Below are 27,309 nucleotides of genomic sequence, written 5' to 3'. Positions count from 1 at the left end.
CTTCTGCATGCCCCTTTACCGAGAAATGTAAAAGGGGAAAAGGAAACGAAAAGCACATTTTTGGAGTTATTCAAATACGTCTTTTGGTTATGCAACTGCTGAACAACAAATTCAGCCAGGATTAAGAGACTAGTTGGTACCAGACTGAACCTTTCCATTCAATATCCCACAGCGTCAGGTTGTCACAGGCTGGCACTGAGGCTGGAAAAAAGAAAAAACTTTGGCTGATGGAGGAATGGATAGAGAATAGGTTGACATTTCTCAGCAGGAGGTGGAAAAAGTTTATTAAAAGTGTCTTGAATGCGGGTGCACAGCACTCGATTTGCAATGGTAAATGTTCAATCTTTAATGTGATGTCACAACCTTAACATCTTTTCAAATAAAATGGATCAGACAACGATTAGAAAAGCCAAAATAAGAACATTTGATTTGGTAAATGCAACAAAAAAAGTGATATTTTGCCATGTCTGAGCCACTATTTTGAGACATAAGACCACACACACTGACTCATCACGTGAAAAGGTCAAGGCCTGATGTAAGGGATTGTCGCAGGACTTGTGAATTACATTAGAGTTATTTCTAATGCAGCTGCTAGGGATGAATGGAGCTCTCTGTGTTAAATGCTATTAATCCCATAATGCTCCACTGTGCTGCTTTCACACTGGACATGGCTCTTTTCACACACGGGGGAAACACTGTATAATCTCTACACTCTTGTTAACACTCTTTATACTTCCAACTCAACTCTCCCTGTCACTCTCTCTCTCTCTCTCGCTTTTGTTTAATATGAGACTTGCTACAGCCATTTTTACTGAAAGTGCCTTTCATTAATCATAATTACTACTAGCATCATTTATTTTTTGCCTTTTGATACTTTTTATTTAGAGGATAAACAAAACTCAGTAACTATATCAATACTGAAACTAAAGAAAATGGCTTCAAAGATTTTTTTTTTTTTTTTTTTTTTTTTTTGGTAATTGAATTTGACTGATTTTATGTAAATTTTTACTCTGAAATCTGAGCACAGTTGAGCCAAACCCATCTGTCTCAGGACAGATCATAGAGACTTGCTTTTAGTCAATTCAGTTTTGACAAAAAATTCCTTGCTATTAGAATGAATGGGGACTGAAAAAATGAGTAAAATTACCATTTAAGTATCATAAAAGTGCTCCATATGACTTATATCACAAGCCTACTGAATTCATACGACAGCTTTGTGTGAAAAAGAGCAAAAATTAAGTTATTTTTCACTGAATATCTTTCCCTCCAGTGAGTTGTTAAACACTGTGAACATTTTATCGACTCTAGTGAGCTAAACTCATGAATTAAATGAGTTTGATTCATGAACAAATCATAATAAATTGGTTTTGTAAACTGGATCAAACAATTCATTAAAAAGAACCTTTTCAAAAGAATGATTTGTTCATGAACTGGACATTGCTACTTCCCTCATGAACGTGTCAAGAAGACCTACAGGACAGATGTCAAGGTTTTCAGTGAATAATGACTTCAATTTCTCTATGTTCATCACACAAAGTTAAGTTACCTCTTTCATCATGCTTTCATAACACTTTTTTTCAGGCCTCAGTCATCATTTACTTTCATGCGACAAGGGTTTTCTTCAAAAACGACTTCAAGCCATTAATATTTGTTTCTTGGTGTAATTTAACTTCCCACGGCTGGTTATTCTGCACTGTGGCACTGGGCAGACATGCGTCCTGGTAGGCCGAAAGCACGGACTCATGGATGTGGATGACCAGATTGTCAGGCGAATCAAGCTAACTCACCAACACCCTCAGAGTCATCATCACACATAAACACACACACACACACACACACACACAGAGATCATAAAAAGCTCTGAGCTACTGTGACTACTGAGGCAGCAATTGTGTGTTTCCGCACTAACGGGCTTCTCATGTCACACTGCCCTGATATAAATATGACATCTAGCGTGTGAAGAGCTTGATTTTGCCAGGTGACTGTTGTGGGTAGACACACAGCATGAAACACATATAGTCCCCTTGGGTGCTACCATGACCTTCTCTAACCGCACACACACAGCTGCTGCTCCTCTTCAGTAGATTGGTATTTGCATACAGTTCTGCTCGACCACCCACTGTCCTCGACTTCCGTCTGTTTGTTTAGCCGCATCTCTCCAACCCACATCAGCCATTTAAAAAGGCCCATTTTCCTGGTGAAAATCGAACTGGGGGAGTCCTTTCCCATAAAGTTTCTTATTTTATGGCCTCGCTATTATCTTGCTGTTGCGTTAAACGACTCTAACCAGTGTGTAATCGTGCCTGCCGTCTGGCTCTGGACCTCAGAGTTGTTTCAGCACAGATGCAATGCTGTTTCTCTAATCAGCTAATCCAAACAGACTGCATTTAACTACCGCTGTCTCTCTGTGGCACCGTCCGCCATCCTCGGCGTACTGGTACAGTACAATCTGGGTTACCAATGCAAAGGTCACGAGTTCATTTCCAGGTTATGCTGATCCTAGATCATAGAAGCAGTGCCTGCTAAATGACAAACAAGAGTTGGCAAGAGCATAAGCACAGACAAAGAGACTCCTGTAATAAGCTAACATCTCCGCCTCGCCCACTTTCCCATGCAAGCAGGGTCGTCTGCCAGACTGGAGAAAAACAGCTGGCTGGCCCGGCGCACCACACAGCAGATGGTATGTCTATTACAGCCATCCAGTTACACACACACACACACACACACACACGGACTAGTCTGTACCTGCCAGGTTTGTTGATGTACTTCTGCAGACGTGCCTTCACTTCATCGTAAGTCAGGAAGGCCATGTAGCCTGGGTGCGTGACCGCCAGGAAGTTCCAGTTCCTCAGTATTGAGCCCCATGGCTATAGGAAAGAGAAAAGAATTAAAGAGAGAGGTAGTGAGTTTAGGAGTTAAGTCCGTAATCTGTGATACTTCAAATAGCTCAGAAAACAGAAGTCAAACTGGAATGCATCAGCATATGTTTCATTTTTACCATCACTGACCTCCCAGATGGTTAAATCAAGGCTGTAACACGCCAGCTAAACTAGGTATACTACCGTGCCTTGTAGCTGGACTTACAGTTGCAAGAAAAAGTATGTGAACCACTTGCAGAATCTGTGAAAATGTTAATAATTTTAACAAAATAAGGGAGATAATACAAAATGCATGTTATTTTTTATTTAGTACTGTCCTGAGTAAGATATTTTACATAAAAGATGTTTACATATAATCCAAAGACAAAAAAAATAGCTAAATTTATTAAAATGACCCCATTCATAAGTATGTGAACCATTGATTCTTAATACTGTGTGTGGTTACCTGGATGATCTACAACTGTTTGTTTGTTTTTTTGTTTTGTGATGGTTGTTCATGAGTCCCTTGTTTATCCTGAGCAGTTAAACTGAGCTCTGTTCTTCAGAAAAAATCTCCAGGTCCAGCAGATTCTTCAGTTTTCCAGCATGTTTTGCATATTTGAACCCTTTACAGCAGTGACTGAATGATTTTGAGATCCGTCTTTTCACACTGAGGACAACTGAGGACTCAAACACAACTTTTAAAAAAGGTTCAAACATTCACTGATGCTCCAGAAGGAAACATGATGCATTAATAGATGGGGGGTGAAAACTTTTGGAATTTGAAGATCAAGGTAAATTGTATTTAATTTGTCTTCCAGGAAACATGTAAGTATTTTCTGTTGCTTCCGAAGGGCAGTACTAAATGAAAAAAAAAAAAAAATTATATTCAAGCGAAATAAGAAAAATTTGGACCTCTTCATCCTGTTCAAAAGTTTTCACCCCCCGACTCTTAATGCATCATGTTTAACTGCTCAGTTTAACTGCTCAAGGACAAACAAGGGACTCATGATCAACTATCACACAACAAAAAAAACAGTCGTAGATCATCCAGGTAACCACACACAGTATTAAGAATCAATGGTTCACAAACTTTTGAACTGGGTCATTTTAATAAATTCAGCTACTTTTTCTGCTTATGGATTATATGTAAACATCTTTTATGTAAAATATCTTACTCAGGACAGTACTAAATAAAAAATAACATGCATTTTGTATGATCTCTCTTATTTTGTTAAAATTTTGCACATTTTCACAGATTCTGCAAGTGGTTCACAAACTTTTTCTTGCAACTGTACATCAACTTCAAAAAGTATTTGAACATTTAAGTCATAGTTAAAAATGTATGACTGTTCTATCTAATCAGACAATCAGATTTCAATCTAAATCTAATTTAGTGGCATTTATTTGAAAAGAAACTCGGCACCAAAAAAGAAAAAAGAAAAAGAAAAAAAAAAACAAACAAACCATGTGCTATTTAGTTCAAAGAAAGAGCTCAAACACAATTTTCAAACTAAAGATTTAACAAAAAGAAGTGTGTTCAATTATAAACTACAATATATGCTGTTCAAAAAGAGGAAAAACACTTTCTGGAAGTAAAAGGTTCTTTATAGTTAGTGCATAATGGTAATGAGGAAGTGACTTTGTCCATTAATCATATAAAGAAAAGTGTTTCCAATAATTTGTTTGCTGATGCTGTTTGGTTTGAATTGTATTATCTAATGCAGGGATTTTTAATGTTAAGGACTCCCATATATGTTTATCCCCTGCCTAAAATATAAACAGCAATATTTTTTCCATGTATAGGCCTGTTTATACTATGTGAGGAAAAATAATAATAATAATATTATTTAAAGGCTTTTTTTACATTAAATAATTAGCTTTTATATTGTTACTGTACAATATAAAATGTAAAATATTATCTACAAATATTTACTTTTTATTACATTACATTTTTATTACATTCTCCCAAATCACAGTTAATTTTAGATGTATAATTTTTGCATAAAGAGGAAGATTTTCAATTTAATTTAGATATATTTGTAAAGTATTGTTCCAAAGAAGCATATTTTGACATATAATTGTGTTGAACATATTAAATATATTTTTTTTTTTTATTATTTATTAAATTATATAATTATATATAATAATATAAGTTAAAATGTTCACTTTTACAGCCCTAAAGACATATTTTATAAAATATTTATTACACATTTTCTGCAGATCTCCTAGTACACCTTTATGGCCCCTGGGCTGCAGTTTGATAACCCCTGATCTATAATGCAACAGTATTTAGACATTCTTTAAAAGTGACTTAAAAGTCCAAAACTTTGTTTCTTTGTGTATTCTTAAATAAACTCATCTTGACATGTCAGAACTAAAGAAAAAGCAGCTGGGACTCTTGATACTGTGAATATGTGGTAAAATGGAAAAGTTTGTTCTGTCTCCTCTTTCCCATACAAGCTGACTAAACCAAACGAGACTTAAGCAATATCAAAAAATCTGGAGAAGAGCTACAAAGAAACGTTTGGATGTTCAAATGAGCTGGGTGGAGTTTTGTTGGCTTTGGCTGTTAGGTAGCAGGGGTCGTGTGTGGTGATTCAGCCGGGGGAAGGTCACATGACGATTAGAAGCACGGTATGAGATAAAAACTCCATATTGCTCACTGATTGACTCACCCACATAAACAAATCCACGCTAATGAAATGATGTGAGTCCTTCCAACACATTTATGGGAATTTTAGTATTTTTGCAGCAAAGGCTTGAGTAGGTAGACAAAAAGTGGGTGTTTTGCAACCGATCCGTAATAAGGCTTGTGCAAACACAGGTTTGTAGGCATGTGTGTGTTGTGGTTAAAGATGAGGTGTGTTTTTCTAAGGGATTCCTCTGCGTAAAACAAACCTCCCACTCTACACTCATTTGCAGAGGTGATCCCCAGTCTTAGCACTATTTTCCATCAGCGAGACAGGAGACGTGATGACTACGAAACATTGAGACGTGTTTGATGTTTTTAGTTTAATCGTGGTTATCTGTGAGACGACTTTGTGCAAGGTTTCTCCACAGAATGAGTAGATCGGCCCACGCTGGAGAGAGAAAAACAAGGGTGATCCTGCCGTATCGCTTTCATTATTACTATTAGCTGTTTTGAGAAAGTAGTTGACATTTAAATGTTAGCTTATATGCAGTTCTAATATGTTTGTCGTGGTGAGAAATTGAGAGATGGGTTGGATGCGATTGTGGGAGGTGAGGCATTCAGGGGTTACCTGGAAAAGACGAGTGAAGATGTCGAACTCAAAGACGGAGATATAGTCATTGCAGGTGAGGTCGATGGTAGATTTCAGAGCCATAGCCTCCAACCCAGAGCTGATGGGGTGCACGTCGTGAAGGCACTGCCGAAACATTTTCCATGACACTATTGTCCTGGAACCACACAAAACACACAAATGCACACTGGGATTAGACTTGTGTAAATCCTCCTTGAAATACATCCAGTTGCTTTTGGTTATAAACACATGAACTAAACATCAAATCCTTCAGTCACTGGCCTGTGACAATGTTGAAGTACTAGATATTTCTGAAAAAAAAAAAAAAAAAATAGGAGTGGTTGCCATGAGTGTGCTGCTATGACATATTAAAGCAATATATAAATGTAGTGCCTGTGAAAACATTGAAGTATAGATATTTCTGAAGAAAATTGCCATGAGTTTGTTGCTATGACATGTTAAAGCAATATATAAATGTAGTGAAAAATATTCAAAACAACATTTTACACTGGGAGTCCATGGGTTAGCTGAGAGTCTGAGGGTTCCTCAAACATGTAAAATGTGTGTGTGTACAAAATCACTCTTTAAAAACAACATTCACCAGAATGACTAAGAACGCAAGTTCTTATACTGTATCTATGTCTATGACTGTAAACTCTTATTCACGTACTGTAAGAATGTCGTATACATTGCCCTGGTGGTCTATGACAGCCACAAAATGGAGGTTGTGATGTAAACAACAGAGCATGTGGAGAAAAGTGCCACCCACACACTGCTTCGACTTCTCTAAAGAACAGTTTCATAAACACTGACCGTCACAAATTGACCAGTAAACACTTTCAGACACAAACATACTCAGAAGGAGAAAAAGAAAAGACAAAGCAGAGATGTGGCTTCTTAAAAGTCAGTTTTCTTTTCTTGGTTAACAAAAAACAAAAATTCACTTCGGGCTAACGCCACGTCATATCATTCCTTCAGGTGAGACAAGAAAACAGACTCGCCACACTAATAACCAGAGGATCTACTGCACTTCATTTTGACAATCTGATAGTGTCAGCCACCTTGAGAGAGTATTACCCATCATTCCTGTGACTCCTGTTGGCTGCTAATTCTTAGATTGCTTTGGGACCAAAACCAGAATCTTTCTGGTTTTGCAAGTAGCCCGAGTGTGTCAGGAAGTAAAAAACTGTTATGGATTAAAACACAAGAGTAAAAAGAGTTATATTGGATTGAGGATCAGAGCCTGTTAATCAGTACAATAAAGAGACAATGGCGTGGAAGATCCACAATGAATCAGACAGACCAGCAGGTTAATGAGGAAACATCGGCACTTCTGATTCTTATTAGAGAGGGCAGTGGCCTGCTGGCTAAGTCTCAACACGTACAGAAACCTTTCTTAAACACATGATTAACCAATTATCTAAATGACAACTTCTTGACTTCTACTGCTCTTAAATAAAAGTTAACAATATTAAAATTCCCTTCCTATATGACTCACTGAAAGATGTGATCTGATTACAGTTTTTACTGTATTTTTGGACAAATAAATGCAGCCAGTTGAGCATGGAAAAACAAAAAGATTTTAAAATTCTGACCGACGCTTCAAAGGTGCTGTTCAATTTTTTTCATGTTAAAATATCCCAGCTTTAACTAAATGTAGAGACAACAATAAGTCACTTGTAGGTTGATTTCCCTAAGCTTTATCAACTCAGCATTCAAACTCATTTCCATCATGTCATGAGTTCTGCGCATTATGCATCCTCAGCATGATTAGATTTCAGTTTAGCATGGAATTTTTCCATAGCAAAACTGTGTTTTGCATATGTATTAATCAGCAGCCACAGCAAAACAGCACAAAAGTGCTGATGCATCACCAGGAATAAGGAAACTCACTCTGGCCTCTGATACACTTGCTAAACGTCGGTCAGTGCGGTAAAGAAAACAATGAATCAATCTAGTGGTTTTACTGGAGGGTAGAGAAATAAAACTTGGCTCATAAATTCCCTACATATTCCATATGAAGCATTACAAGTAATTTTTCGGAGCATATTCCCCTTTAAACTGTCTCTGATGCACATCAAGTAGCTGGACAGAAGAGGTAAGCTTAGTTTTGTGAAGAAAGATGAGATCTAGTTTAATTACATTTATTAGAATAGCTGACCTCTTAATTAAGGAAGACTTTTTAATGGGCTGAGGGCATCTCTCAGTGGACGGCATAAAAGGGAGCTCATTAAGGACCCTGTCCATGCCAATTACTAAACCAGGACAGGTAGAGACACACACATAATACCATCATGCCAATAAATAAATGAGGGAAGGGGTGGAGAGTCAGAGCGAGGCAGGTCACGAGTCAGGAGGCAGATTTCTGCATCAATTTAAAGGCTCCAAAAAGCCTCGGCAAAGCCATGTTGTGCGTTAAGAGAAACAAATTGGGTAAAATTCTGAATCAGAGAGCCTGCTCTGGGGCGATTCGGTTGTGTGATAATCTCCATGCTATCAGAGTAAAATCAGCGAGCGCATTATTTTAATTCACTAAACAGCTGCCGCCAGAGTAAGACAGAAAACAGGCAGCTCAGTTGGTGGCCTTCAGTGTTGCCACTGGAAACTGTGCTCCTATTGGCCAGTGGCCACTTACCACATTTAAACGAGAATTTAAAACGGATTTGAATCTCGGCGGACAGAAGGGAGTTTAATAAGAAAAATTAGCTTGAAAACAAATCTCTCCTCAACCCGTCAGTCAGCGAAACAGCAGGACATTTATATGAACTGATAATGAGGAAACGGTGAGCAAGACTTCCTGCTGCTTCTGCAGAGGAAAATGTAGATTTCTATTTTCCCTCATTATATCATCTGCATATCAAATACCCACAATGCATCTGCATCTGGTCGGGGTTAGTCTATACATCATAATCTAAGCTAGACCTTTCTGAAGACAGAACTGAAACTGATCTGAGAACGGTGTTCAGATGAGAGAGGGGGAGGTAACCTCACATTTATTCCATTCTCTGGTTACTCTGAGTAAAAGCATTATATTCCATTATCAAGAGACTTACGCAGAGAGAGAGAGAGAGAGAGAGAGAGAGAGAGAGAAAACATATAAGGCCTGATATTATCTTTCTAGTCTCAAAGCATTCTGACCTGATAGAAGAATTACTGCAGTGACAACAGCCTTGTTTCCAATAAGGTCTAGAGAACGAGTATATACACTGTGTTCCAAATTATTATGCAAGTGACATATCAGTAGGATTTCAGTACAATAAACATTCAGATTTTAGTTTTTCTAAGGAAGTGTTTGTTTGTTTGTTTATCCATGTCTTTTTAGATAATTGGTATCAATCTCAGACGAAATAATTTGCCAGGTCTACTTAGGTAAATGGAAACCCTACTTGGAGGTTGTTCCACATTATTAAGCAAGTCACAGTTCTCATGCAATATGGGGGAGGAAGAAAGATCTTTCTGAAGATGAAAAGCATGAAATGGTGCAATGTTGTGCAAAAGGCATGAAAACATCTAATATTGTGTGAAAACTGAATGGAGATTATCGAATTATCATAAGATTTGTGAGTGATTTAGAGCACAGCAGAACTCGGTCATATAAAGGCTTATTAAAGAAAGTTCCTGTCAAAAAAAATTAATTGTATTAAAAGGGCAGCTATAAAAAAAAGCCAGTGTTGAGCAGAAAACAGGTATTTGAAGCTCCTGGTGTCTCTGGAGTCTCAAGAACCTCTCCATGCTGGCTGGCAGTTGTGCGTAAAAATGCATTTCAGCCTCTCCTAACCAAAGCTCACAAAAGGGAAACATTTACAGTGGGTTTAGAAATAAAAAATAAAAAAATATCAGGATGATACAACTGTCCTGATATCATAATAAAGAAAAAAAAAACTGAAATTCTTAAAGAAAAAGAAAATAAAGAGTTGTTCTGAGATAATAATTGATTATTAACATTTGAATGCTAGTATATAATATACTAGCATTCAAATGTTTGGGGACATTAAGATTTTTGTAATGTTTTTGAAAGAAGTTTCAGTTGCTCACTAAGGCTGCATTTATTTGATCAAAAATAAAGTGTCACATGATCCTTCAGAAATCATTTTAATATGCTGATTTGGTGCTCAGGAAACATTTCTTATATTATCAATGTTAAAATGTTTAATATTACATTATATTATCAATGTATTATCAATGTAGAATGCAGTTTAATATTTTTGTGGAAAGTGTGATTGCATTTTTTTCCCCAGGATTCTTTAATGAAAAGAACATTCAAAAGAACAGCATTTATTTGAAATGGCAATCTTTTGCAACATTATAGATGTCTTAACCGTACTGATCAATTTAATGTGTCCTTGCTGAATAAAAGCTTTCATTTTTTTCCAAAAAAAAAACAAAAAAAAAACTGACTTACTGACCCCAAACTTTGAATGGTAGTTTAAACATCTTTTTTTCCCCCGTGAACAGTCTTACTTGTCACTAGGATAAAAACTATTTCATTACAAATGACAATTTTCAGAGTTTAAGTGAAAAGTTTAACTAAATTGTACAACATGGAAGCAAGAACATCTGACAAGGAGTTCACATAATCATTGTCACTAATTTACTTGTTTGATTGCAGACCTAGAAATCTTAAATGTTCCTTCATTCCAACTTTTCAAAATCCTCACACCAAGATTTTCCACCAAGAAACCGCTGTATATGTGTTAAACAAGCTCATTTATCTTGTCTCGCATGCACAGATATGCTTATATAGGTTCGCTACGTAGCAACTGTAACTCTGCAAGCTGCAGATCTGAGCTCTAGTGCTCACTGGATTGATGGCATAAGGATGCTGAGCTTTCTATTTCCACACAGAGAGAGATAGAAGTGCCAAAGGAAGGCCGCTCTGTTTCTCGTATCAATGACTCATGCACACTTCCTTTGTACAGAGCGGGAAGTAGACCTTTATAATAATCTATAATATATCAGGGCAGTAACTAGATACACACTAGAGACTGCTCCAGTCTTTTCCCGTCCCTCAATCTCTCTTTCTCTCTCCCCTTCCCTTGCTCTTCCTCTCTGGGATAGCTGATCACACCTGCCCTATTACGGGGCCTTTCCGTCCCTAGCACAGTGTATCCGTGCACACATTTCACACTTCCTTTAACCCACGGATTTGCTGGATTAAACAGAAGATAAAATATGCAGCAGTCACAGATATTGCAAATGAATTAAACATTGCAAATGTACGATACCTCTTAAAGATCTAGAGAGATCGTTCAGACGATCTGTGTGAGTGTTGCGCTTGGAATGGAAATCAGCTTAATTCCAAATTATTACTTCATTTTTGTTCTCCTATAAGGAGAAGCAATTAAAATAACCTTAGAGTCAAATATTAACTGCTCTAACAAATGTATATAATCGAAATTAAAGTCTCTTACAGCAACAATGTTCACAGCAACACAATAGAGATCTGCAAAATTATATAAGACTAGTCGACTAATCACCACGTACTTATGCATAAAAAAAAGAAAAGAAACAGAATACAACAAAATGAGAGAATATTTTTGTTAAATAGCATAAAGATATTTGTAATGTCATTAATATATATATATATATATATATATATATATATATATATATATATATATATATATATATATATATATATATATGATATACATATATACATTTTTAGAGTACTGTTAAATTTTAAACCTTAAAAGAAACATAAAACTATTGTAAACAATAAAAAATGAATTACATGATTTTCAACCTTGATTTTCTTATTTTCTTATTATTTTATATATTATTTTCTTCTCAGTGGACCACCTAGCACGTCCTGTTGGTGCCCGTATCCCAGTTTTCAAATTTCTGAACTAGCCAATCTTACTAATCGACTAGCATGAACTGCCACAATGTTATCTCCTCTATCTACATTTATATGCTGGCAGTACAGCAAACTGAAATTCTTCCCGAAAAACAAGCCCAGGCTGATCAAGCTGTCTGAGAAAACTCATATTCCAGAATTAAGACAGAGGCAGAAGACCCTTAATGTTCTCCATTAGCCTGGGAAAAAAAGCAGCTAACCAGTGACCTTCACCTCACAAACACTGACTAGGGCAGTTAGGAAAGGCATCATCGTTTCTGGTTTAGTGTGCAGATGTATGCTAAATCACAGGACTGACTCAAGAGCAGCACTCCAGCACATGACCAGACAGTTCACCCCACTTACTCGCTGCTAAATGGAGGAGAGAAAAGGCATTTCTCCACGACAAAGAGTTTTAATTAATTGGAGCTCTAATGAAAGACTGGAAAGATCACATCTGATTTGGCAGATACATCTGGAAACAAGAAGAAAACTACTCAAACTTACTTTTCGCCAAAAGACCTTCTCCAAAAATCGGCGGCGTCTGCCTTGGTAATGCGGAATGTGTCTCCTTGGAACTGTCCACCTGGAAAGATGGCTTTGATCTCGGCCAACATGTGACTGAAGATCAGCGAGAGCTTGGTAAGGTTTCGTCTGCAAGAGAACGAGACAAACAAAGTATATTAAACACAGGAAATTTAGCAGTCAAGCAGTGCAAGTGTACACACACACACACAAAGAGAAAAGTGAACTCTCAGCATTCTCTATTGAGCCAGTTTCTTGTCCTTGAGCTTGTCTGGAAGTTAATGTGCCGCACACGTCTCCCTTCAAACAGCACGAGGATACAGTGCAATCTGATGCACACAGTCTGAAGGGCATGTCGTGGCCAAACCAAAAAACAAACACTCACTGGGCTCCGGCCAACAGAACAGAGACGATCTGCTCCTGTTGCAGCTGACCACTGCAAGATGAGGATGACTGACTGTCTGCAATGGTGTATAGTCACAAAACAGATTTCTGAAATACTCCACTTAGTCTTAGGCCACCATTAAATGTTGTTTTAGCAATGGTAAAATGACCATAAATAATTATTTCTCAGTCTCTTTATCAGAATATAACCATAAAATACAAGAAATTTGTATGTGGTAATAAAAAACAAAACAAAAGCAAATCTGGAAGAAAAAAATGGCTTAAACCTAAATGGAACGGAAAAGGACTGGAAGGCCAAGAAAACTTTCAAAATCTGACAAGAAGTTTCTTCGATTTTCTTCTTTGAGAAACTGAAAGAAGTCCAGGTGATCACACTAAATACTGATTTTTGCTTAAAGAAGCCATTTTGTTTTGATTGTTTTTTTGTTTTCTACATTTTGTGTACATATTTCCTTTATTTTCTGTTTGGAAATATTCTATTATATCCTATTCTATTCTTCTTTTTCTTAATAATAATAATAATAATAATCACTATTATTACTATTATTACAAAATGGATAATAATAATAATAATAATAATAAATATTTCACTTTTAAAATATATAAAGTTAAAAATCCCATACATTTTCTTTCAATTTATTCAAATTAATTATTCATAACTTCTTATACATTTGTATATGCATGAATATAATGCAATAAACATAATAAATTGAATTAATGATTATTTTCAATCCTGAGTTTTATTTTGCACCATTGATGTTGAAAGTGCTGTTGTTTTTTTCATTATGTCAGTTGCAATGCTTGTGAGATTATAGATCATATAGTTCATAATATATATCACTGATTGTATAAGTGGGATGCAGATAATAATTGCTGACTCTCAAACTAATTGAATCTTTTTTTGGAATCATTTAAAAGTGTTCACAAGGAGGCTCAAATTATTTAATTCCATTAATTATGCCACTCTTTCATACTTCAAATGCACAAGTACATGCAATATCCTTTGCTTTAAAAAATTGTACTAGTACTTTTCCCAAGTGTTATGTTAACCTTGAGCATCTTTACTTTTACTTATGTGTGTCTATTGGGTAATTTATGGAACAGTAGACATGCAAACAAATATAATGAGTTACACCATCTCTAGGTACCACAAGTCATTAATATTTTCAAAGTTGTGTCCCTAATTGGCTTTTCCCATACTGCCTTGTGGCTTGCAGAAAGGGACTCCAGCCCTCAGAGGCTTGTCCCCTTCCTCCCCCTGTGCCGTCCTCCTGTGGGATTAGAGTGGGCAGATAACCCACCTTTCAGAACAACCTTTCAGGTGGCACTCAATTACGCGGGGCCACTTAGCCCGAGGGAGGTCGAGAGGAACCGGGCTGCAAGCGGTAGATAACTAGCCCCTCTGAGGCACAACAAACACACACAAACTTTCAGGATTCACAGTGGTATTTTGTAAAGCTGCAGTTGGGCACCTGGAGCTCCCAGGAGCATTGTCGAAATTCGCCCCAACCGTCTCGCTCGGTACAAACAATTTCATCTGCATCAGACCCTATTTCACATTTGCATTTCTTGTCTAAATCTGGCTGTATTTAGAGACCCATTAATTAGTGTGCTACATTAGCGTAGCTTCCTGTCAAAACATAACTGTGACAAAGCAATTAGCATGTTAGCAGCCATGCAGAACCAGCAAGAGGGGAGAAATTGGCAGATGAGAACCGGGGGTCAAATCTGGAGGTGTATTTTACATCAGAATCTTGATTATTCAGAGTTGTTATAAAGCTCTGGTCATAATCAAGCATGCATTTAAATGGGTTAAAACTGTTAATGATTAACCAGTGTGAAGACTTCCTTAGTTCTCAGTGGTATTTGCTTTAGATATAGCAATAAAACTCTTTTCAGCCTAACTTAGCCAAGGGAATCCTTTTATTTCTTTATAAGTCTCTGATGAACCCACCGGAGAACATTTCTCTCCATAAACTTCAGTTCAGTTAATACCTCCAAGTTGTCAAGTTTTCAATATGGTGAGTCACCGCTCATTTTATCACCCCATTTAATGCAGTAATACTGAAACTGCAGAGGGATATATTCAATGTCAGTCTGGAGAAAGGCAAGCTCAACTGACACAGACTGACTGGGATGACTCTAGGCTAGCTTTTTTAATAATAAAAATATGCACACACTACCATTCAAATGTTTGGGGTTAGTAAGATTTTTTTTCTTGTTTTCTTTTGAAAGAAATTCATACTTTTCTTCGGCAAGGGCATACTAAATTTATCAAAAGTAACAGTAAATACCTTTATAATGTTACAAAATTGTTTCATTTCAAATAAATGCTGCTCTTTTGAACTTTCTGTTCATCAAAGTATCCTGAAAAACATGAAAATATATATATAAAAAAAAAAAACGATAAAAAATATATTAAAATATAAAACCGTCATTTTAAAGTTTTTACTGTTTTTTTTAATCAAATACATGCATACAAAGACTTCTTTTAAAAATCTTGGTTACACTTTATTTTAATGTATCCCTATTACTGTGTAATTATACATATAAGTACCAAGTAATATTAATTAAGTACATGTACGTACTTTAGGATTAGGGTTTGGTTTAGGGTTAGTTGCATGTAATTATGCCTAATTTATGGTTATTACTATAGTAAATGCATGTAACGTGTGTAATAAAGACACATAAAAAAAAAAATTGTGTTACCAAAATCTTATGACCCCAAACCTTTGAACGGTATTGTGAGCACATATGAAAATCATAATATCAGAATATATTTCTGAACTGCAAGTTAGTAAAACAAAACTGAGTATCATTGCTGACTTGTTTATATGGCAATGTGCAGTTTACAACAATAATATAATATAATATAATATAATATAATATAATATAATAAATATAATATAATATAATATAATATAATATAATATAATAATATTTATTGGCTTATTTATTTACTGTTACAAATGTATTTTTCTAACATTGTCAAATAAAGAAATAAAGAGCAAGTTAGTAATGATACACAGTTATGTTTCACCAATAGTTAAGAAAAAGAGTCAGATGTTGATTCACAATGAACTGGCTCATAAGAGTCACTTGATCAGACTCAACAGATTCTTTATTTGCAGGGTGAAACTCATCTGCTCAAATGTCTGTAGAACGTTTACACATATCTTTATTTCTAACATCCAACATATCCATTACCAGCAAACAACATCCATTCCACATCAAACATGGTCACACCTGCTGTCTTCATAACTATCACAGGAAATTGGAGACAGGTTCACACAGGAACTACATCATAATATTTCAACAATATTTAACACTCAGAGAGTGACACCATTACACGGATGAATCCTAGAGATGCCCATGTGCTGACTGTTGAGTTCACAGCGATCATTTAAGCTTCAACACCTCTGACACACACCAGTTCCCAGCCATGTCCGTGAATCATTTAAACCCAATCCATGCGGTAGAGACTGATAACATGCCACACGCAAACCACAAAGCCAGGGAGAAGACGGCACACACCTTTGAGGACACTGAGTGATGGATGCACAGAGAGCTAATCCTAGTACAGAGGCTTGTCCTGAGGTAGAAGAAATTGAATTTAAGACAGAACAATAATCTTGGCCCACAGGCAGCTAACGTATGCTAATTCCCTCTGCGCTGCTGGGGTGGATGAGGGTTTTTTATGTGCCTCACCTCTTATCAAGAGAAGCGGGGGTGTGCTTGAACACAGCCAGTACTCCATACCACACATCACTACCTCACGCAACACCACAGCTCAGCAGGCTATGGCTAGAGCTTAATCTGGGATATGCAAAACTACTTTGCAATTCATTTACAAAACAACTACAAGGGCAAAATATATGTTGGAAATGACTGAAAGAATAGGATATTTTTTGAGGCTGTTTCTCTTTATATTTGTGATTTATCCTTAGTTCTAGTGTCAGATGCAACTAGACACCACCAAGAAGGTATAGGGTGATAGGAATGGTTGTCAGTGCATTGCTAAGTAGCTGCCAGGGTGTTCTAGATGGTGTGTTCTGGGTGGTTGCCAGGCCTAGGGTGTTCATGATGGTAGCTAGGGTGTTCTAGATGGTTGCTAGGTGGTTGCTAGCATGTTCTGGCCAGTGGGTTGATAGATGTTCTGTGTGGTTTCCAGGTCTTGGGTGTTCTGGGTGGTTTCTAGGTGGCCTGGATAGTTGATGGTTGTTCTGTGTGGTTTCCAGGTCTTGAGTGTTCTGGGTGGTTGCTAAGGTGTTCTAGATGGTTGCTAGGAGGTTGATAGATCTTTGTGTTCTGTATGTTTTCTAGGGTGTTTTCTAATGGGTCCAATTCAAAAGAGTCTATCAAGTCTATGATAATTTGGTATCTAGACATGATTCGGCACCCACCTTCAATGCAAATCTATGGGTTTTATCCTCTGCCAGGTGAAAATAATAACTCTGATTGCTTAGAAAAGTAATAACATACATTATCCCTCAACAAGCCACATGATATGAGGTATCAGTTATGTCCGTAGTGCAGAATTACTGAATAATACTGAATAATAATAGTAATGCTCGCTTTAGCCACTAATAAAATGGACTGCACATTTGAGTCTGTTGAAAGGAAAGAAATAGAAATGGTGACTCTCGTCTCTCATAAGTGCCATGTGACTGGTAGCAGAAAGCCTAATCATTTCAGCCTTGCTCAAATCATGTGAGACAGAGTGAACCTGTTGAACTTAAAGTAAGAATTATAGCAGCAGTGACAGGAAACAAAACAAAAAAAAACAACCACACACAACATAAAAATGCATTCAGCTTAGTTACTGCATAAGGCATGCTGCTCTACTACTATTCCTGCTGTTTCAAGACACTGCTGCCTAAGTGGCCAAACCAGAGAGTCAGACTTCCTACCATCATCTCTGTGAACTCTCCAAACCCTCAGTGCTTCCTGTGTGTGTTCTGCGGACCGGATGACTCCTGCCTTTCTGAATGAAACCCCATAAAACATCATATATTATTGGAAGACAGAGGATGACAGTGCTGTATTTGAACATAGATGATTTTATGGTAATTGCAGATAATGGTAGAGTACCAGTGTTGGGGATCATCCAAGCTCATCTGGAGAGAAGAGGAAAAACTGTGAAATGACTCTGGAGAGCCTATATTTTCAGCCTTCAATTACGTTCAAGCAATCTGTCTGGATTTTCAGTCAAAACCTCTAATAACCACCCCCCATACACACACTGAAACACGCACTCACACACACATAGTGTTTCAGTTTATGATGGTGCCACGTGGAAGCTGTTGACTGGTCCGATGAGGGTTGCAAGTTTCCATTTGCTGCATTTTGGCTGCTTCATGTTACATAATGTGAAGCGTGAAGTGTTTTTGCAGGTCTTTAAGAGTCACATCTAATCTAACCAGCTCAGAACTCGTACTCCAATGCCATGTTAAAAGGTCACCATAGCCTAGCAGTAATTGACCTCTGTGAGGAAAGTCAGTCAATACTCACACATTACTGGCAGTTTGCAAAATGAACCATGTGTCTCAACTCCTGTTATTATGCTCTTATTCCACTGGAATACAAGAAAAATAACCCAAAAAATATTTTTCTTCAACATCTTTGACTAAAAAGCCACATCAAAACACAATCATTGTCACCTCGTAAAAAAAAAAAAAAAAAAAAGTGAAAAAAACATGCCAGTGTTGTTAGTGTTAATGAAGTGTGATTGCGTAAAGTATTTCATTGCAGTTGGGTTTAAAGGTCCTCATCAGGGAGTGTCAAGTGCAGGGCCATAAAGGTAGTTTCAGTACTGAACTATCACTTGCACATGTGATGGCCAAGCAGAGACCAGGCATTGATTTGATTAACAGCCTGACCATTATGGAAAAGAGAAAGCAACAGAGAGAGAGAGAGAGAGAGAGAGAGAGAGAGAGAGAGAGAGAGAGAGAGAGAGAGAGACCTCCAACCAGCCGAGTCAAGCACCCATCATGCTCTCTGGAAACTCGAGAGACTGAGTCACTTTCAGAAGGCGTTTACATGTGTTATTGAATTAAAAAAAAAAAAAGAAAGAAAGAAAAAGGAGAAAACACCCTTATAAAAAATAAAGTAATATTATAAAATATTATTTACTAAAATACTTAATAAAATATTTAATTTACTCCAGTCTTCAGTGTCACATGATCCTTTAGAAATCATTCTAATATGCTGATTTGGTGCTCATTTCTTATTATTTTCAATGTTGAAAACAGCTGTACTGCTTAATGTTTTTGTGGAAACATAATATGTTTTTCAGGATTCTTTGATTACTAGAAAGAACAATTCAAAGAAAAAAACTTCTGTAACACCATAAATGTCTTTACAGGCACTTTGGATCAATTTAATGCATCTTTGCTAAATAAAAGTATTAAAGGGTTAGTTCACCCAAAAATGAAAATTATGTCATTTATTACTCACCCTCATGTCGTTCTACACCCGTAAGACCTTCGTTCATCTTCGGAACACAAATTAAGATATTTTTGATGAAATCCGATGGCTCAGTGAGGCCTACATAGCCAGCAATGTCACCGAACTTTTCAAGATCCAGAAAGGTACTCAAAACATATTTAAAACAGTTCATGTGACTACAGTGGTTCTACCTTATATTATAAAGCAACGAGAATACTTTTTTGTGTGCCAAAAAAACAAAAAAACACAACTGTTCCAAACAACTGATTCAAAACAAAAGATTCTTAAAGCTTCAAAGCAGTGTTTTGAAATCGCCCATTACTAGATATTGTTGAAAAGTCGTTATTTTGCTTTTTTGGCACACAAAAAGTATTCTCGTCGCTTTATAATATTAAGGTAGAACCACTGTAGTCACATGGACTGTTTTAAATATGTTTTGAGTACCTTTCTGGATCTTGAAAGGTTCGGTGACATTGCTGGCAATAGAGGCCTCACTGAGCCATCAAATTTCATCAAAAATATCTTAATTTGAGTTCCGAAGATGAACGAAGGTCTTACGGGTGTAGAACGACATGAGGGTGAGTAATTAATGAATTTTTTTTTTTTTTTTTTTTCATTTTTGGGTGAACTAACCCTTTAATTTCTTTAAAAAAAAATCTTACTAACATCAAAATTTTGAATGGTAATGTTAATATATAAAATAAAGATCCCTACATGAAGAGCAGGGCGAATCTGCGAGTCATGCCCACTATGTACAAACTAGAGAACTATAGCTCAACCTCAATCTGCAAAACACACAACTCTGCAAACACCTCAAGCAAAGGTGCAGTTGATACCATACAAGGCGTGTGTGGTTCATAGGCACATGGAAGCACCTGTTATGTCTAACGGCCGGTGTGACATTCTCTTAGGCTTCCTGACACCTGTAGGATTCAGCACTGCTTGCTATTGTCTTTCACTTTTTGTTGACCTACATTGAGCAGCACACACCCACCTCCATAAACACGGTCATTACGTCAGCTGTCTGTCAGGGCACAGAATGCAGTAGATGAAATGTAATCAATATGCGGAAGAGCTTTTCAACTTCACTGCATTAAAAAAGGAGCACTTGCACTTATTTCTTTTTGGAGCCATGGCGTAGTGGTTAACAGCATTCATTTAAGTTTTACTTGTGTACTTCTTTTTGCAATAAGAAAAGTACAAAAACAATACAATAAAATTATGAATTACTTATTACTACTTATTACTGATTAATTACTTAGCATATTACTCTTACTATTTCTGCCATATTTTTTTTTGTAATATCTAGTTTATGAAGTATGGTAGAATGCTGAATCTTAAATGCTCTATGCTGAATTTTGAATCTGTAAACAAACAAAACAAAACAAAAACTGCTTCACCCAATTGAATCGGACTTTCCAATCGAATTGGATTTCCAATACAGAAGAGAGAGAAAAAAGGATAGCATATTAAATTATTGCCTTAGTTTACTCAAACTTCAAGCTGTGTGCACAATACAATATAACAAAAAAAAAAAAATCTATATAAGTAGCTCTATATACTATATAAGTAGCCATGTAGCATACAATAAAATGCTACATGGCTAATTATAGAGTACCTTTCTGCTGACTTCTACAGGTGGTGTCATTTTGAATCTGGCGATCTTATTGTCAGTCATTTCCTGTTTCTACTGTATGTCGCTCGTTTACTTACAACAGAGCAATTTCAAATGCGGAGCGCCAAAAATGGTGCGTTTTAGCTGAAGAGAGATGAATGGTAATTAGTGTTAAATTCACCCATTTTCTTCCTCTCTGTTCTGCTTTTATCTGAAAGTTCCTTGCAAAAGCGAGGCTCACCAGGCCAGTGACATGATCATCAATAAAACACCTGGCAGACTGCTCCACAGCAGGACCATCCCAAGCGTGAGACAGAGTATGGTTATAGCGGCAGGACCCCTCAGAGCTGGAGAACATATAAGATATCTATCAGGACCTCCTGCTGCAGGCCAATCTGCCACACACTTACACACATGCAAACACATTACTGGCAACACCCATACACAAATCACTATGAATTATTAAAACCGTCGACAATCATTTTGCAGAGGAACTGACAAACAAGTCATCCATTAGCCAAATACGGCTGTCTGTTCTTCCTCTAAACAGCTGAACCTTGAAGTGGTCTTCTAGTGTCTGTAATGAGGGATGGGGTGGAGGATACAGGAAGGAGAGACTAGCATATGGGGGGGTGAGACATTGCCTGTTTTATGACTAAATCAATGCTGCCACAACCCCCTCACGCTTTTCTCACTCTCACTCCCGCACACACACATATACACAGTAATCCACTCCAACTCCACTGCTTTGAACACATTCATGGAAAACTGATGGGATTCCAGTAACTGTATTGTTCAACTTTTTTAATGATCGGTTTGGGCATTAAGAAGACAAAAGGGATAGAAGAAAAAAACAAGAACTGCAACACTTAACTAAAAGTTTGTGCTACAGACATGAATGATGCCTCAAAATGTGTTTTTTTTGTTGTTGTTGTTGTTGTTTTGAGGAAAGGTGTGTTATTATTTTTATAACAGTGTTGTGACGGTGAGGAAATTTTCCCACAGGTTAATTGATGTGTGACAACACCGGTAATACTGGTATCACCGGGGGAGGTGGGGGGGAGGGGTTCCCCTTTTTTGCACCTCGCTTTTAAATCACTAATTCAAAAGTGAAAGTAAAATATGCACGGCCACACAGGCATTCATAAAGGTACAGAGCAGAGCGAGCATTTTCAATCAATTCCTATGGGAGTCAACACAGACTAACGCAGCAAGTCTATTTTCTAAGCAATTGTTCTACAATTTCCACTTGGCAGATTTACAATTTTTGCTTGGTAGACAATAAAGCAGGGAAAGAAAAAAAATAGAGAGAAAGTGAGAAGTAGAGCCCTATCTAGGAAATATCAGAGTAACCAACCAATCAGAACAACTCTAGCAACCCAGTGGCAACCACTCTAAACTTTCTTGTAACTGCATAGCAACCACCCAGAACGCCCAAGCAAATGGTGATCCATTTAGATGAATATGTAAATATGTGCTGTGCGCTCTCCTCTTAAAAACAAAAACACAATAAAAATGACAATGGTGAGAAAACAGCAGTTAAGAAAGCATCTGATCATAGCGATGTGGATAGGTCTGCACAAGCTTTGCAATTCCGCACTCCTGTCTCGTTTGATCTTCGATTTCACTTGAACTAAATGGTGTTATGATGTTGAATGTTACAGTCATGGAGTGGAATCAGCACTTTCTGTTGTTAACTACTTGAGAAATGAAAAACTGATATACTGTAAACATTTAAAGCAGGACCTAACAATACAGTCTGTATTTAACTGTTTATATTATAACATTTGTTTAGCCAAAGAATCCTCCCAAGCACTTTAATATTTTTCCTTAAAAAAAAAAAAAAAAAAAAAAAAAAAAAATGGTACTATGATTTTGGATGCTACAGAGACTGAAACACAAATGTAGATCCTACTGTTCTGATTAAATAAAATAAACTTTTTTTCTCAGGTTTTATGCATTTGGTGGTGTGTTCTTTATGACAGTTTTTCTAAAATTAGATCATCTTCCTAAAAATTATATTGCCTTGCTTAAAGTATCTTATCATAACCCTTGTATCGCAATACATATCGTATCGCTAGATTCTTGCCAATACACAGCCCTACTGAACAGCATTGACATCATTCACATTTTCTTTGGGAAATTGTCAAAATTATTTTTTTTGTTTGTGTAATCAAAACATGGACATTTATTCATCCCTGCCTATAAAAGTGTTTTGACCACCTCTATGCACTCACATCAACAACAGGGGGCTTTTTCAGCTTTAATGAAACTGATAGTGTGGATGACGAGCAGAATGCAGTTTTCACACAGCGGTGGTCTTTTGAGGAGCACTTACTGACAAATACCTCATATATATCTTTCGCCCTTATCTCTTGCTCCATTTTCACTTCTATAACCATGTAGAAACCCGGTAGAAAAAGCTAAAATTTGGGGTCGAGATGAGTTTTTACAGTCTGGCTGTGGTGTGAAGAAAACACAGTAAACAACCGTCTCTCAACCTTAAAAAGAAACCACCACGACTCGCAAAAAAGGCAAATGCTGTCAGAAAAGAACAGACAAGAAGAAACTTCTAAGACCCGCTGAGGGCTTAAGACAGAGACGATCCGTTAGAAGTTATGAGACGCACTTAATCTCATCTTAAAGTTTTATTCTCATCATTTTATCTCCGTTTCTACCGCCTGAGTATATCCTATCTGAAGCGCTGTAGTTTCTCTGATACAGTAAGAGCTTTGTGAGTTGAAATACACAGAGCTTTTACAAAAGGCAACAGAGCTTTATTCATTTCATATGAGGCGATGCATGTTTTATTAAAGAAGTCCAATGTAAACATATTCACGGCTTATGCAATCTAATGAAAAATATTCAAATAATTAAATGGTAATGTGTGTCTCTGCTCAGGGCTAAATCATTAACATGCAAATGCTGCCAAACACAAATTCATGTGGCCGGAATATTTCATGCGCTCATTAGCAAATCCTCCCTCTCTTTATGCTAAAATCACTAATTCCACGTACACCGCCACAAATGGTCTTTGAAAAAAAGACTACATGGCAGAGATAATGGTGCCTGCACGCAGGATATTACCCACAATCTTATAAACACAAAATTGTGGGGCAAAACAATTTCTATAAAAGAGCAATTTCAATCTCATTATCCTTCTATAATGAGTCCTCAGAGACAGCAGGCGTTCCCTGCCGCTCACAGCAGCTGAGATGCAAAGTGCAAGCTCGAATTACATGACAATCAGTTCGATTACGAGAAAAGAGACTAAAGGAGAGCGGTACACATCAGCCTGATCAACCGTGCAGGAATTCTGGGCGTGATGTGTGTAATTAAAAGGTCAAGTTCAATGCCTGTGAGTGAAGAGTTTAGATGGGCAAGTGAAGAGTTTAGATGGGCCGAGTACGAAGCCTTAGGGAACTCCCGAACACAGGAATGAAGAATCCACAGTCAGTCAGTGTTGAATTCTACAGTTTTCTGTAGTCTTATATTTTTAATTTTACTTTTAAATTGTTGATGAAAATAACATTTTAGGTAACGATAAAGCTCAAAATAATAAAAACGTATCAAACTGTCATATTTTTTGAAAAACTAATAAAGTTAAAAAAAAAAAAATGCACAACATTTAATAATGGAAACATGTATCAACAACACATAAGCTTCATCAACTTAAAATACAACAAACGGTTGTTGTGAAACCTGAGCTCCTAATAGAAGAAGAAATAAAAGTCCCAAAATAATACTGCAATGAGGTTGCACTTTCACGGTAGCTACTTTAAGTTACTGTTATGTGATATTTAATATTATATATAGCGTTTCACAATGCAAGTTACAAATTCTGACTTGCCTAAACATACCAAAGAGGTTCCGTTTACTTCTTCTAAAAATGCTATTAGTGCATATGAAAAAAAAAAACTGAAAAAAAAAAAAAAAAAACTGCAAAATGAAAAAAAGCAATAAAACTGTCAACCATTAGCCCTCTCTATATGCAGAAGACTCTCTCTCTCTCTCTCTCTTGCTCTCATCTTCAACCTGCAAATAAACACAGACTCAAAGATGGAATCTAAGAGACAAAATTCTCTTTGAAGTTGGGGATATAAGAATATTAATTCCAGGCTTTTCTGTCTCCGTTTCAGAGGGCTAAGCTGGTGGGACTCTATGTGTGTGCAAATGTCTGGAGAACACTGCCTCATGCCAATCAAAACAAAGACTGGGGACACTTCTGTCTCATCAGACCACTGCCTGGTTAAAGTCTGTCCCAGGGGAAAGGGAGGACACATGTGCCTGAGGAAATGAAAAAGGGGGCAGTGTGCGCAGACGGGGCTTGTCCCCTGCAGAAATCCCCCTAACCCCACCAATCAAACCTTCTTGATATACTCATACCACATCCTGCACACCCCCCATCTCTTTGTTTTGTTCCCCCATCTACTCCCTCGCTTTCAGCCTTCAGTGTTACAAATTATACATTTGTTGGGAGCTGGGCAAGCAGCCCACGTGCACTTCATTTCAACGGCCTGCCCTGGGATAGGCACACTGCCCTGACTGCTACAATGTACACTTAATATCAAAATATCAAATATTTATGTATTTATAATATTATAAATTATCACACAGACACACACATATATATTGCTCACTATATTTAGTTATAAAATTATATCTATTGTACTAAAAAAAAAAACAATGTAGCCTTCAAGTGTTTCTGAATTGCTTTGTAAATATTCCTTCAAAACAAGCAGAAAGGCTTGTATCGTTTTTTTGTTTTTTTTTATCATTTTGGTGTCAAAGTACCACTGTTTTTGACCCTTTGTATTTATAATGACACACTGATTCATTAAAGAGAGAAAGCATGGAAGCACAAGAGGAAAAAAGAGAGTGAGTGTGAAAGGGAAAGAAGTGCAGCACAGAGCACAGAAATCGATTTCAACATTCCCACCACATTGACACATTGATTCAAATCCACTTTAAGCAGAATATTATCTAACAAACCATAATCAACTTAGCATGCTATTTACTTAACATACCAAATTAATATTTGTCCAAAAACATTTATTATATATAGCGATGGACTGTGCAAAGCAAATTTGATGCCAATTAGCAGCAGAACAGGGTTTTTCATTGATTAGTTTATCTAACAAACTTCACTCTCTGCTGGCATCAGCTTGAAGGGTGTATGTGTGTGCATGTGTATGTGTGCATGCATACGTGCATCGGGCAGCCATCACAAAGGGAGGTCTCTGATTGGCTCCTCACTGTCAGTTCTCTCTGTGCTAATATATTGATAGATTTTAGAGGGATTCTATAACCTCTGATTGGTTCAAAGATAATTCTCTCTTTCTCTCGGTCTGTCAGATGGTGGTTAGATGTTTACATGAGTATGTTTTATCTACTCTTACATCTGTAAAAGACATTTATTTTTTGATTTGTTGCTCAAGAAACATTATTATTATCAACGTTAAAACCATTTTTTGCAGCTTGTGGAAACTATACCATACAAACATTTGTGGCAAGATTTATATAAAAAAAACAAAAAACAAACAAAAAAAAAACAGAGAAATTAATACTTTTATTCATCAAGGATGCATTAAAGTGATCAAAAGTGAGAATAAAGATATTTATAATGTTACAAAAGATTTCAATTTAATAAATGGAACTTTTTATTCATCAAAGAATCCTGAAAAAGTATTACCATTTCAAAAAATGTTTGAACAACTGTTTTCAGCATTGATAATAATAATAATAATAAAAAGAAGAAATGTGACCTGAGCACCATTCTAATCAGCATTTTAGAAGGATCATGTGACACTGAAGCATCACAGGAATTACATTTTAAAATATATTCAAATAAAAAAAATTTTTTAATAATATTTCCTAATATTACTGTTTTTACTGTATTTTTGATTTAAATAAATGCAGCCTTGGTGGGCATGTGTGTGTGCATGTGTATTTTCTTTTGTATCGGTAAACACAAATATTAATTATCAAAAAACAGTTTTGGAATGGAAACTCAAGATGAGTAAAATGTAGATCAGCGCATGGTAGTCATGAGAGTTTGTGGTAAAGACACTTATTTCAGAGAGTAAGAGGATACAGCTAAATTCAAATGAGCTCTTTCACACTGCACTTGAAGTACTAAGAACTGATAAGACAAATACATTAACACGTACACAAAACATAGTCAAGAGTTCATGCAAAAACAGGAAAAGGAATTTAACACAGCACACTGTATACACACACTGAGCTACACGTCCCGCATGGCCCGTGTGATGACAGCAGAAGATTATGGTGTGTAGAACAGCTTAGACTGTTTGTCTTGTGCTGCGCTCAAACTCAAACAAAACAGCACTGTGCCTG

The 27,309-nt window shown here is 36.7% G+C and overlaps 1 protein-coding gene across 2 annotated transcripts in view; it reads right to left on the bottom strand.

The window, feature by feature from the left end:
• cblb (Cbl proto-oncogene B, E3 ubiquitin protein ligase) overlaps nucleotides 1–27,309 on the bottom strand; it is a 75,803-nt gene that overhangs the window by 22,089 nt on the left and 26,405 nt on the right. For both annotated transcript variants that reach the window (XM_051909235.1, XM_051909236.1), the window contains exons 4-6: nucleotides 12,468–12,614; nucleotides 6,122–6,278; nucleotides 2,746–2,867 (exon numbers count right to left, since the gene is read on the bottom strand). In XM_051909235.1, the coding sequence (XP_051765195.1) occupies nucleotides 2,746–2,867; nucleotides 6,122–6,278; nucleotides 12,468–12,614 (426 nt within the window). The remainder of the gene's footprint in view (nucleotides 1–2,745; nucleotides 2,868–6,121; nucleotides 6,279–12,467; nucleotides 12,615–27,309) is intronic.

Source organism: Ctenopharyngodon idella, chromosome 10 (assembly GCF_019924925.1).
Source record: "Ctenopharyngodon idella isolate HZGC_01 chromosome 10, HZGC01, whole genome shotgun sequence".
Lineage (NCBI taxonomy): Eukaryota > Metazoa > Chordata > Actinopteri > Cypriniformes > Xenocyprididae > Ctenopharyngodon > Ctenopharyngodon idella.
Note: the sequence above shows the minus strand (reverse complement) of the source record. Positions and strands in the feature narration are given on the sequence as shown.